Below are 14,856 nucleotides of genomic sequence, written 5' to 3'. Positions count from 1 at the left end.
CAAATCCACAAGGGCCGTGACGAGGGTTCGAACTTACGTCCGGGAGGATCCCAGGCACTGCCTTAATCGACTGAGCTACGACATAGTAAAAAAATTGAAAAAAAATATTTATAAACATGAAAAAAAAAATAATCCTAATTTACCAACGTAAATGAAGTACGTTGTGTGTTCTGTGTGTAATGAAGTAAGGGCGAAGAGGTAGAACAGCCTGTTGACATAGCTCGGGTGCATGGGGGGAATTGCATAAGACCCTGGTTTGTGTTTCGGAGAGACTACAGGAACCGTTGGTAAATCAGGATGATTTCCCGGTTGCAATTTTTTTACCACGTCGTGGCTCAGACGATTAAGGCAACGTCTGGGATCCTCTCGGACGTTGGTTCGAACCCTCGTCACTGCCCTTGTAGATTTGTTCATTTGATGCATCACGCTATTGTGATTTCTGTGTGTAAGTAATACTAGTAATTTCTTGCTGCAGGAGAGGGTAAGGGCACTGTGCACCGGGGGCATCCGTACGAGCCGAGATTTAATACATCAACAACTGGTGAGTTCCAAAAAGTCAGAATTTTTTTGTGACCAACTAGTAAGTATATTTTAATGCTGAACATTGTCCAGCTAAAGGAAGGTATTTACACCGGGAAGCAAGGGACACCTTTCAGCGTATATGTATCCCTGTTGCTTCAGATGTTTGGTTTGGTGTTGGCTTGAAGGCCTATCAACCTCTGGAAGGTGATTATGGCCACCATAATTATTTACTGACCCACCAACAAGAAGACTTTGGTCCTGCATATAGTCCATGACTATAGAAATCTCGTAGTGTATACAGAGCGAGAGGTGGGGTACACCTATGGGTGTATAATATCCTGCGTCCTGATGTCTTACTGTGTACGCTTGAAGAAACTAAAAGTTTCGTAATCCTTTGTTCTTTTTATTTAGGCTTTTATATTTGTTTTATTGGCCTATGATACAAAATAACCGTGACTTAAAATTATACTCGCGTTTAGACGTCGCAATTTTATCAGTATCCAGCTCGTATCTTGCAACTCTATCGGTATTACTTACGATCAGAACCATATATTTGTTATCATTAAATTGCATTTGTAGCACTGTAGTCAACGACGCCGGCTATCAACCGAGGGTCCAAGGCTTAATTCTCGTACAGGACAGACACAGTTGTATCGTTACCTTTCATGGATATTCCTGCTCCCTTAGCAGTATATTGGTTCCCAGGAAAATTAAAAAAAAAAAAAATCCAAATTACATCTTGGAGAAGGCCAGTAGTTGGTCAAGGGGGCACAGTGGTAAGACTAATTAGAGGCTGTACCCGACAACGGAAATCAAATATATCAATATTACTTGTAGCGTTTTACAGTTTTTCTCTGGAATTTAAAAGTTAATTTCTCTCCAATTACCAAAACTCGTAATTACCCGTTAACGTAACCAATATGTGCTTTGGATCTATAATTACTTGGGGTAATACATACTCTCGTAACACATGACTTATTTCAATACCAAAATACTTGACAAAGATAGTTTACACAGAAATTATGCTAGGATTTAATAATTTACAGAATTAAAAATATTTTTCTCCAATAAATAATCTTGACATAAACGGACATTTTTCTTGGACTTACAATAAGAGAAAGAAACACACCTTTCTAGCACCAGGAAAGTAGTCGAAGATCATTCATCCATATCGATTTTTCTTCAATCACCGCTCAAAACTTTTGCTCATTAAACTCGAACACTTTCTGTATCAGTAATAGTTTTACCATAAACGAACAGTGACTACAATAGTACTGCTGTAAATTTCGAAACGATTTTTGGCTTTGAATATTAAACAGAGTCTTCCACCACCTGCCCTTGGCGCTAAGGTAACGAGAGACGACAGGCATAAAGTTCCTAGAACAAGTACGATAATGGTGATGAAATACCTGCTTGGAGCAAGCACGTGGCCGGGAGGCTATGTTCCCAGTGGTCAATACTGACGTGGTGTATTGCTGGTGTTGCGTGTGTTCTGGGGGCAACTGTTGTGTTATCCCCAGTGGCAGTGTTGCCCCCAGTGGCAGTGTTGCCCCCAGTGGCAGTGTTGCCCCCAGTGGCAGTGTTGCCCCCAGTGGCAGTGTTGCCCCCCAGTGGCAGTGTTGCCCCCAGTGGCAGTGTTGCCCCCAGTGGCAGTGTTGCCCCCAGTGGCAGTGTTGCCCCCAGTGGCAGTGTTGCCCCCAGTGGTAGTGTTGCCCCCATTGGCAGTGTTGCCCCCCATTGGCAGTGTTGCCCCCCATTGGCAGTGTTGCCCCCAGTGGCAGTATTGCCCCCAGTGGCAGTGTTGCCCCCAGTGGCAGTGTTGCCCCCCAGTGGCAGTGTTGCCCCCCAGTGGCAGTGACTCTTGTTTTGTCAACATTTGCCTTGTATGATAAAATCAACTGGAGCTCTTAGGTGACTGGAACCCGCGACCAGCGTAATGCCAGCCACAACGTCTTCCACTTGACCACGCAGACCTGGTATAAGTTACACAGCCTGGGATACTACGGAATCGACAAGAGGTCTTGAGACCTTTCCTGAAGCCATATCATGCTCTACATATAACCCCCCCCCCCCCAGGCACCCGGATGGTGCGGGTAAAGTAGGTTAACACTGGTGTTGACCGACTTTACCTACACTTTACTCCTGAAGCCAACTTGGCACGGCTTTAAGAGAGGTCTCCAGACTTCCTGTCGGTTCTGTAGACTCCCAGGTTTTGTAACTTATACCAGGTCGGTCGGCCGAGCGGACAGCACGCTGGGCTTGTGATCCGGTGGTCCCGGGTTCGATCCCGGGCGCCGGCGAGAAAGAATGGGCAGAGTTTCTTTCACCCTATGCCCCTGTTACATGGCAGTAAAATAGGTACCTGGGTGTTAGTCAGCTGTCACGGGCTGCTTCCTGGGGGTGGAAGCCTGGTCGAGGACCGGGCCGCGGGGACACTAAAGCCCCGAAATCATCTCAAGATGACCTCAAGGTCAGGGTGGAGCAGTGGCAGAGGTTGCGGCTGGCAGTACGCTGGTCGCAGGTTCGAGTCCCCCTAAGAGCTCCAGTTGATTTTCTGCTTTCAATATATATCACCTAAGTGTGGTTTCTGTGTAATTGTCATATATTTCGCTGTTGTTGTCTCACGTGATTTTGGTGCTATCAAAGGATAATTTAGTGAGAGATTAAGCTAGTAAAGATTACTAATTTAGTAGGGATTAATGTTATTGTTTTACCTTTAAAGAGAAATGGATCTCTTCTGATGAATTGTGTCATAACACTGTTGTTAGAATGACAGCTGTGATCCTTGTTTATATGTCGTCTCCCTCCGTCACCCCTCATCATCTCTCCTCTCATCCTTTTCCCCTTCATAGTCTCTCTTCACCCTCTCATTCTTCATCCTATATTCCATCACTCGCTATCCTATCACCCTCACTCCCCTCAGCTTCTTTCCCATCATAGTAGTTTCCGTCACGGTCTCTTCCGTTTCTCTCTCTCCCCTTTTCCATCTCTCTCTTCACCCCTGTCTCTCCTCACCCTTTCTCCCCTCTCCTTGTCTTCTCTCCCCTCTCACACCATCACATCCTAATCCCTTTATCCCATCCCAGGCTGCGGGATATAAACAAACACACGCTTATCTTGATCCCAGCCAAGACGAGTTCCAGACACCTTAATTGATTCCAGGAAAAACCATAACAGATGGCTTCCTAGCCTCGCCTGCACCAGCTGTTCGACCACCACCACCCACACCACCACCACGACCTTCACCCACCCCCACCCACACCACCACGACCTTCCCCCACCACCACCCACACCACCACCACCACGACCTTCCCCCACCACCACCACCACGACCTTCACCCACCACCACCCACACCACCACCACCACGATCTTCCCCCATCACCACCCACACCACCAACACGACCTTCACCCACCACCACCCACACCACCACCACGACCTTCCCCCACCACCACCCACACCACCACCACCACGACCTTCCCCCACCACCACCCACACCACCACCACCACGACCTTCCCCCACCACCACCCACACCACCACCACCACGACATTCCCCCATCACCACCCACACCACCACCACGACATTCCCCCACCACCACCCACACCACCACCACGACATTCCCCCACCACCACCCACACCACCACCACGACATTCCCCCACCACCACCCACACCACCACCACGACATTCCCCCACCACCACCCACACCACCACCACGACATTCCCCCACCACCACCCACACCACCACCACGACATTCCCCCACCACCACCCACACCACCACCACGACATTCCCCCACCACCACCCACACCACCACCACGACACCACCCACACCACCACCACGACATTCCCCCACCACCACCCACACCACCACCACGACATTCCCCCGCCACCACCCACACCACGACATTCCCCCACCACCACCCACACCACCACCACGACATTCCCCCACCACCACCCACACCACCACCACGACATTCCCCCACCACCACCCACACCACCACCACGACATTCCCCCACCACCACCCACACCACCACCACGACATTCCCCCACCACCACCCACACCACCACCACGACATTCCCCCACCACCACCCACACCACCACCACGACATTCCCCCACCACCACCCACACCACCACCACGACATTCCCCCACCACCACCCACACCACCACCACGACATTCCCCCACCACCACCCACACCACCACCACGACATTCCCCCACCACCACCCACACCACCACCACGACATTCCCCCACCACCACCCACACCACCACCACGACATTCCCCCACCACCACCCACACCACCACCACGACATTCCCCCACCACCACCCACACCACCACCACGACATTCCCCCACCACCACCCACACCACCACCACCACCACGACATTCCCCCACCACCACCCACACCACCACCACCACCACGACATTCCCCCACCACCACCCACACCACCACCACCACCACGACATTCCCCCACCACCACCACCCACACCACCACCACCACGACATTCCCCCACCACCACCCACACCACCACCACCACCACGACATTCCCCCACCACCACCCACACCACCACCACCACCACGACATTCCCCCACCACCACCACGACATTCCCCCACCACCACCACCACCACCACCACGACATTCCCCCACCACCACCACCACCACCACGACATTCCCCCACCACCACCCACACCACCACCACCACCACGACATTCCCCCACCACCACCCACACCACCACCACCACCACGACATTCCCCCACCACCACCCACACCACCACCACCACCACGACATTCCCCCACCACCACCCACACCACCACCACCACCACGACATTCCCCCACCACCACCCACACCACCACCACCACCACGACATTCCCCCACCACCACCCACACCACCACCACCACCACGACATTCCCCCACCACCACCCACACCACCACCACCACCACGACATTCCCCCACCACCACCCACACCACCACCACGACATTCCCCCACCACCACCCACACCACCACCACGACATTCCCCCACCACCACCCACACCACCACCACGACATTCCCCCACCACCACCCACACCACCACCACCACCACGACATTCCCCCACCACCACCCACACCACCACCACCACCACGACATTCCCCCACCACCACCCACACCACCACCACCACCACGACATTCCCCCACCACCACCCACACCACCACCACCACCACGACATTCCCCCACCACCACCCACACCACCACCACCACCACCACGACATTCCCCCACCACCACCCACACCACCACCACCACCACGACATTCCCCCACCACCACCCACACCACCACCACCACCACGACATTCCCCCACCACCACCCACACCACCACCACCACGACATTCCCCCACCACCACGACATTCCCCCACCACCACCCACACCACCACCACCACGACATTCCCCCACCACCACCCACACCACCACCACCACGACATTCCCCCACCACCACCCACACCACCACCACCACGACATTCCCCCACCACCACCCACACCACCACCACCACGACATTCCCCCACCACCACCCACACCACCACCACCACGACATTCCCCCACCACCACCCACACCACCACCACCACGACATTCCCCCACCACCACCCACACCACCACCACCACGACATTCCCCCACCACCACCCACACCACCACCACCACGACATTCCCCCACCACCACCCACACCACCACCACCACGACATTCCCCCACCACCACCCACACCACCACCACCACGACATTCCCCCACCACCACCCACACCACCACCACCCACACCACCACCACGACATTCCCCCACCACCACCCACACCACCACCACGACATTCCCCCGCCACCACCCACACCACCACCACGACATTCCCCCGCCACCACCCACACCACGACATTCCCCCACCACCACCCACACCACCACCACGACATTCCCCCACCACCACCAACACCACGACATTCCCCCACCACCACCCACACCACCACCACGACATTCCCCCACCACCACCCACACCACCACCACGACATTCCCCCACCACCACCCACACCACCACCACGACATTCCCCCACCACCACCCACACCACCACCACGACATTCCCCCACCTCCACCCACACCACCACCACGACATTCCCCCACCACCACGACCTTCCCCCACCACCACCACCACGACCTTTACCCACCACCACCCCCACCACCACCACCACGACCTTCCCCCACCACCACACACCCACTACCACACACCTTTCCTGTTTGTGATATACGTGAATGATATTTCAGAAATTATAAATTCATTACTCTCAATGTTTGCTGATGATGCTAAAATTATCAGAAGGATTAAGACAGAGGAAGACAGCAAGAGGCGACAGGATGACCTGGACAAACTGAAGGAATGGTCCAACAATTGGCTACTAGAATTGAATTCGAGCAAGTGCAAAGTGATGGAGATAGGCGTAGGGAGCTAGAGGCCTGTTACGGCCAGCTTGAGCCAGTAACCGAGTTATTTCTGGTAAATGTGCCTTATAGCCTATTCTTCTATGAACCTCATCCCAAATCAATGGTACGTTCTCAAGAATTGGCTGTAGCAAGTAATAGTTCAAGGAATAAATGAGGTAAACAAGACGCAATTACACCTTCACCAATATATTATTCATTGAAGTATAACTACACTTATGTAAACAGTGTCACTTTCACCCAGGACACTCAATATGTCTGCAGTGTTCTTCAAATCCCGGTGAGTCAATCTTCAAGTATACGTCGTCCACGTTCAATAGTAATCACCGGCGAGTTCACCTTCCTCAACATGGGCCAGTCCACACACAGTATCGTCACGATGTCCCAATACCCCACATCTGCTCTCCAGAAACACCCTGGCAGAGGCTTCAGCAACACGCTGCCAGGGGGTCACAAAATCACTTCCAGGGGTCTCTACCACACTGGCAGAAGTCTCTAGCAACACGCTAGTAGCATTTCTCAGCAGACGGCCAATACTGTCTTCTTGTAACTCTGGGCAAAATCCCGGGTACGTCGGTCCACACAACACTACATAAGCACAACAGCTAACACACTGCTTACTACTGACGGCGGTCACTTGTCCTCTCACAGGGACAAATCAGGAGTTCTGGACTGACCGAGTTGAACTGCCTTCCGCAGCCCAATAGACTAATTACGTCACCTCTGTGGATATAAAAGTCACTAGCCAGATAGAAAGTATACTGGGTTAACTTAGGATGACACCCTTCACCGGGAAACTGTAAAATGTAATTGGATGCGTATTCTAGATGGCGTTGATATCGTTACTACTCCCTCCAGAAGTCGTCATCAGCGACCTCACCTCCTAACTGAGATATGAAACAGGAGCCTTTCTCAGACGCCACAACTCAGCCAACAGATGGCATTGTCTGTGTCTCACTTAATGCCTTGGAGTTGGAGTGTAGGTCCATAGATGGCGCCGAAATCGCCACTCCACACTCCAGCGATGGTGTCGATACCGTAACAGACACTTAACCCAATTCTCGACAGCTATCGTTGACCATTTTGGGCACAAATATTTCATCAAATCACTTCATCATGCTGGAGTCACGTGAGTAACATTCGTGCGTCAATTGGGTCAGAGGTCAGACAACTTCCAATTGTTTTGAACAGTGACTGTGGGTTAGCGGTAACAGTACTGGACATGCCAAGGGGGCATGGAGCTCTGGTTGTCTGGGTTCGAATCTTTCAAGGTTAAAGAGTTTACTGATGCATGTTAGTTTGGGGATCATTCCAGCTTGATATTATATATATATATATATATATATATATATATATATATATATATATATATATATATATATATATATATATATATATATATAATAGGGAAGGGAGTACCACCTCTGGCTGGAAGAAGGGGGACCCATAGCCTCGGAGGAAACCACACATAACGCATTGGAGGGAATGTAGGTCCCCTCCATATATATATATATATATATATATATATATATATATATATATATATATATATATATATATATATATATATATATATATGTCGTACCTAGTAGCCAGAACGCACTTCTCAGCCTACTATGCAAGGCCCGATTTGCCTAATAAGCCAAGTTTTCATGAATTAATTGTTTTTTCGACTACCTAACCTACCTAACCTAACCTAACCTAACTTTTTCGGCTACCTAACCTAACCTAACCTATAAAGATAGGTTAGGTTAGGTTAGGTAGGGTTGGTTAGGTTCGGTCATATATCTACGTTAATTTTAATTCCAATAAAAAAATTAACCTCATAGATAATGAAATTGGTAGCTTTATCATTTCATAAGAAAAAAATTAGAGAAAATATAATAATTCAGGAAAACTTGGCTTAATAGGCAAATCGGGCCTTGCATAGTAGGCTGAGAAGTGCGTTCTGGCTACTAGGTACGACATATATATATATATATATATATATATATATATATATATATATATATATATATATATATATATATATATATATATATAATAGGGAAGGGAGTACCACCTCTGGCTGGAAGAAGGGGGACCCATAGCCTCGGAGGAAACCACACACAACGCATTGGAGGGAATGTAGGTCCCCTCCATATATATATATATATATATATATATATGCAAACAAGCCTGAATGGTCCCCAGGACTATATACAACTGAAAACTCACACCCCAGAAGTGACTCGAACCCATACTCCCACAACTGGTATGTACAGGGACGCCTTAATCCGCTTGACCATCACGACCGGACATAAGGAAGTGATAGCCGAGGCTATATGAACCACTTCCCCGCCGGCACTCGGATGGTAATCTTGGGCATAGCATTTTATCAAATCACCTCATTCTTTGGGGCACACGTGAGGAACACAAATGCAAACAAGCCTGAATGGTCCCCAGGACTATATACAACTGAAAACTCACACCCCAGAAGTGACTCGAACCCATACTCCCACAACTGGTATGTACAGGGACGCCTTAATCCGCTTGACCATCACGACCGGACATAAGGAAGTGATAGCCGAGGCTATATGAACCACTTCCCCGCCGGCACTCGGATGGTAATCTTGGGCATAGCATTTTATCAAATCACCTCATTCTTTGGGGCACACGTGAGGAACACAAATGCAAACAAGCCTGAATGGTCCCCAGGACTATATACAACTGAAAACTCACACCCCAGAAGTGACTCGAACCCATACTCCCACAACTGGTATGTACAGGGACGCCTTAATCCGCTTGACCATCACGACCGGACATAAGGAAGTGATAGCCGAGGCTATATGAACCACTTCCCCGCCGGCACTCGGATGGTAATCTTGGGCATAGCATTTTATCAAATCACCTCATTCTTTGGGGCACACGTGAGGAACACAAATGCAAACAAGCCTGAATGGTCCCCAGGACTATATACAACTGAAAACTCACACCCCAGAAGTGACTCGAACCCATACTCCCACAACTGGTATGTACAGGGACGCCTTAATCCGCTTGACCATCACGACCGGACATAAGGAAGTGATAGCCGAGGCTATATGAACCACTTCCCCGCCGGCACTCGGATGGTAATCTTGGGCATAGCATTTTATCAAATCACCTCATTCTTTGGGGCACACGTGAGGAACACAAATGCAAACAAGCCTGAATGGTCCCCAGGACTATATACAACTGAAGTGGTTCATATAGCCTCGGCTATCACTTCCTTATGTCCGGTCGTGATGGTCAAGCGGATTAAGGCGTCCCTGTACATACCAGTTGTGGGAGTATGGGTTCGAGTCACTTCTGGGGTGTGAGTTTTCAGTTGTATATAGTCCTGGGGACCATTCAGGCTTGTTTGCATTTGTGTTCCTCACGTGTGCCCCAAAGAATGAGGTGATTTGATAAAATGCTATGCCCAAGATTACCATCCGAGTGCCGGCGGGGAAGTGGTTCATATAGCCTCGGCTATCACTTCCTTATGTCCGGTCGTGATGGTCAAGCGGATTAAGGCGTCCCTGTACATACCAGTTGTGGGAGTATGGGTTCGAGTCACTTCTGGGGTGTGAGTTTTCAGTTGTATATAGTCCTGGGGACCATTCAGGCTTGTTTGCATTTGTGTTCCTCACGTGTGCCCCAAAGAATGAGGTGATTTGATAAAATGCTATGCCCAAGATTACCATCCGAGTGCCGGCGTGGAAGTGGTTCATATAGCCTCGGCTATCACTTCCTTATGTCCGGTCGTGATGGTCAAGCGGATTAAGGCGTCCCTGTACATACCAGTTGTGGGAGTATGGGTTCGAGTCACTTCTGGGGTGTGAGTTTTCAGTTGTATATAGTCCTGGGGACCATTCAGGCTTGTTTGCATTTGTGTTCCTCACGTGTGCCCCAAAGAATGAGGTGATTTGATAAAATGCTATGCCCAAGATTACCATCCGAGTGCCGGCGGGGAAGTGGTTCATATAGCCTCGGCTATCACTTCCTTATGTCCGGTCGTGATGGTCAAGCGGATTAAGGCGTCCCTGTACATACCAGTTGTGGGAGTATGGGTTCGAGTCACTTCTGGGGTGTGAGTTTTCAGTTATATATATATATATATATATATATATATATATATATATATATATATATATATATATATATATATATATATATATATATATATATATATATATATATATATAATTTTTATAACAGAAATTAACTGTAAAATACTTTTTACACAAGGTTTCGAAGGTTTCCACAGTCCAGCAACGGTGTTGATACCGTAACAAGGCCAAACACAAGGTACTAGCTGGGAGAGGAAATCCTTCAAGAGTCAGAACGAGAGAAAGATCTGGGGAGTTGATATCACACCAGACCTGTTCCCTGAAGCCCACCTCAAAAGGTTAAAATCAGCGGCGTATGCAAGGCTGGCGAACATAAGAATTACCTTCAGGAACTTATCAAAGGAATCATTCCATCATGACCTCCCCCCCCCCTCATTACCACCACCACTCCACTGAGTCAGGAGGGAGTCTGTTAATCACGCAATTTTAAAACTACATTGCAACAAAGGTTAAGTCGCTACCAAAACTGTTGTAAAGTCATAGAGAAAAACAAAGGCAGAAAGGAATGTGAGCAGGTTCAGTCGAGAACTGAAACTTCTCATAGAGAACGACAAGGAGGTATGTGAGGTATGTCACATACCTCATTATAATAAGCAAAACAAATAAAACACCTGGAGAAGCTTGATCTGACATAATCAATGAACTCAGACAAAATATCAGCCTGGCTGCTGAAGGGAGTTGAAGGAGAACAGTATTACTTGCTAACCAAAAATTTGTACACACTCGAGACACAAAATCCACCCAAAATGTAGAAATTCTGATGAAAATTGGATATTAAAAACAAAAACAAAAAGATGAAGACAGATAAAAACGTTCTAATTTATAAATCGCTGTCACTGACATACAAGTGTTGTAGAGTGCCGGAGAAAGTAATCAGGCGAACACTAACGGAGCACCTGGGGAGGATGGACTTTCTAACGAAAGGTCAGCATGGATTGAAGAGGTCAATATCGTGCTTAGCCGACTTGATGCTTTCTATGACAAGACTGCTAAAAGAAGACAGGGAACCATTTACAATAACGTGTGTTGTGTGTACCATATAAAGAGATGAGCGATGGAAATGCAAAATATTGTATACATCACAACATGTATAAGCCAGCACTGCAAGAAAGCTCTTTTTTCAAATCTGGCAACTCTTGGGAACTTAATTAAATTTAAAACAATGTTCATATATTTTAATAACACAGTGTCTATATATATGGGGAGAAAAATTGGTAAGAGTTTTTAATATAATTAAAAAACATCACTGAATAATGTGACATGCATATATTTGAACCTGGTGCAGAATAGTTATATAATTATCGGAATTCCGCGGTGCATCTAGAGGTCAGGCATGTGAGGTCGGTACAGAGCCTCGGTCATGCTTTTGACAGGTCGGTGTTCCATCCATGATGGTCCAGGCGGCGGAGAATCACTCCTTCCCTTCAGACCTCAACCCCAGCCACCTCATCCCCAGCCACCTCATCCCCAGCCACCTCAAACCCAGTCACCTCAAACCTAGCCACCTCAAACCCAGCCGCCTCAAACCCAGCCGCCTCAACCCCAGCCCCCTCAACCCCAGCAACCTCAACCCCAGCCACCTCAACCCCAGTCGCCTCAAACCCCAGCCACCTCAACCCCAGCCACCTCAACCCCAGCCACCTCAACCCCAGGTACCTCAAACCCAGCCACCTCAAACCCAGCCACCTCAACCTCAGCCACCTCAACCCCAGGTACCTCAAACCCAGCCACCTCAAACCCAGCCACCTCAACCCCAGCCACCTCAACCCCAGCCACCTCAACCCCAGGTACCTCAAACCCAGCCACCTCAAACCCAGCCACCTCAACCCCAGCCACCTCAAACCCAGCCACCTCAAACCCAGTCACCTCAAACCTAGCCACCTCAAACCCAGCCACCTCAAACCCAGCCGCCTCAACCCCAGCCACCTCAACCCCAGCCCCCTCAACCCCAGCCGCCTCAACCCCAGCTGCCTCAAACCCAGCCACCTCCCTCAACCCCAGCCACCTCAAACCCAGCCACCTCAAACCCAGCCACCTCAAACCCAGTCACCTCAACCCCAGCCACCTCAAACCCAGCCGCCTCAACCCCAGCCGCCTCAAACCCAGCCACCTCAACCCCAGCCACCTCAAACCCAGCCACCTCAAACCCAGCCACCTCAACCCCAGCCACCTCAACCCCAGCCACCTCAAACCCAGCCACCTCAACCCCAGCCACCTCAACCCCAGCCACCTCAACCCCAGCCACCTCAAACCCAGCCGCCTCAACCCCAACCACCTCAAACCCAGCCACCTCAACCCCAGCCACCTCAAACCCAGCCACCTCAAACCCAGCCACCTCAAACCCAGCCACCTCAACCCCAGCCACCTCAACCCCAGCCACCTCAAACCCAGCCACCTCAACCCCAGCCACCTCAACCCCAGCCACCTCAAACCCAGCCACCTCAAACCCAGCCACTTCAACCCCAGCCACCTCAAACCCAGCCACCTCAAACCCAGCCACCTCAACCCCAGCCACCTCAAACCCAGCAACCTCAAACCCAGCCACCTTAACCCCAGCCACCTCAAACCCAGTCACCTCAAACCCAGCCGCCTCAAACCCAGCCGCCTCAAACCCAGCCACCTCAAACCCAGCCACCTCAACCCCAGCCACCTCAAACCCCAGCCACCTCAAATCCAGTCACCTCAACCCCAGCCACCTCAAACCCAACCGCCTCAAACCCAGCCGCCTCAACCCCAGCCACCTCAACCCCAGCCACCTCAAACCCAGCCACCTCAACCCCAGCCACCTCAAACCCAGCCACCTCAAACCCCAGCCACCTCAAACCCAGCCGCCTCAACCCCAGCCACCTCAAACCCCAGCCACCTCAAACCCAGCCGCCTCAACCCCAGCCACCTCAAACCCCAGCCACCTCAAACCCAGCTACAAGTTTGAGGTCCAATCTCTTACAAGTGCTATATGATATGGTCAAACTATCTGTCAAAACTCTTTAGAAATCCTTAATAATAAAATGACAAAGTCGGTGATATTTGAGTATTTATGTATATATAGCAGGAAAGTAAGTACAGTTAAGCAAATCTGAGATAAGATTGCTTTGAACGAAACAGATTGTTTCTCGATAGTCATCGGGTTCATCGCTATGTTAGCGATTGCGTGTTTAGTACTTCGTGTACGGTCTTACGACACAGCATAACTTATGTCTGAGGAACGGAACTGAGCGGAACTATCAGGAGAAAGCCCCAAGCCATCACGGAATGGAATAAAGGATAGCTCTCTCGTTAAGAACATTTACTACCTGGCTGATATTATAGGAAAGATGGGAGACTGGGGAAGGGAGGGAGGAGGGAAGGGTAAAGGGAATTATCAGGGGAAAGCGCCAAGCAATAGCGACTATAGCATTTAGAAGGGATAAACATAAGGATTTGGGATGGGACCAGGAATGGTGCCCAACTACTTGGACGGTCGGGGATTGAACGTCGACCTGCATGAAGCAAGACCGTCGCTCTACCGTCCAGCCCAAGGAGTTTTGGAAGTAGAGGGAGTGGGGGAGGGGAGAGAGAGAGAGTATTCATCTAGTTGTCCTTGCGGGAGTTGAGCTCTGCTCTTTCGGCCCGCTTCTCAACTATCAATCAATCAACTGTTAGTAGCTACTCAGTTTTTTTTCCACACACACACAGGAAGCAGCCTGTAACAGCTGTCTAACTCCCAGGTACCTATTTACTGCTAGGTAACAGGGGT

The 14,856-nt window shown here is 49.9% G+C and overlaps 1 protein-coding gene across 1 annotated transcript; it reads left to right on the top strand.

The window, feature by feature from the left end:
* Positions 1 to 12,511: 12,511 nt before the first annotated feature.
* Positions 12,512 to 14,052, top strand: LOC138372569 (uncharacterized). The gene is made up of 2 exons (XM_069338049.1): positions 12,512 to 12,981; positions 13,122 to 14,052. Exons 1-2 carry the CDS (start codon positions 12,512 to 12,514, stop codon positions 14,050 to 14,052), a joined length of 1,401 nt encoding a protein of 466 aa, XP_069194150.1.
* Positions 14,053 to 14,856: the final 804 nt, after the last annotated feature.

The sequence above is a fragment of the Procambarus clarkii genome, chromosome 39 (assembly GCF_040958095.1).
Source record: "Procambarus clarkii isolate CNS0578487 chromosome 39, FALCON_Pclarkii_2.0, whole genome shotgun sequence".
NCBI classification, from domain to species: Eukaryota; Metazoa; Arthropoda; class Malacostraca; order Decapoda; family Cambaridae; genus Procambarus; species Procambarus clarkii.
This window is presented reverse-complemented; position numbering and strand designations above follow the sequence as displayed.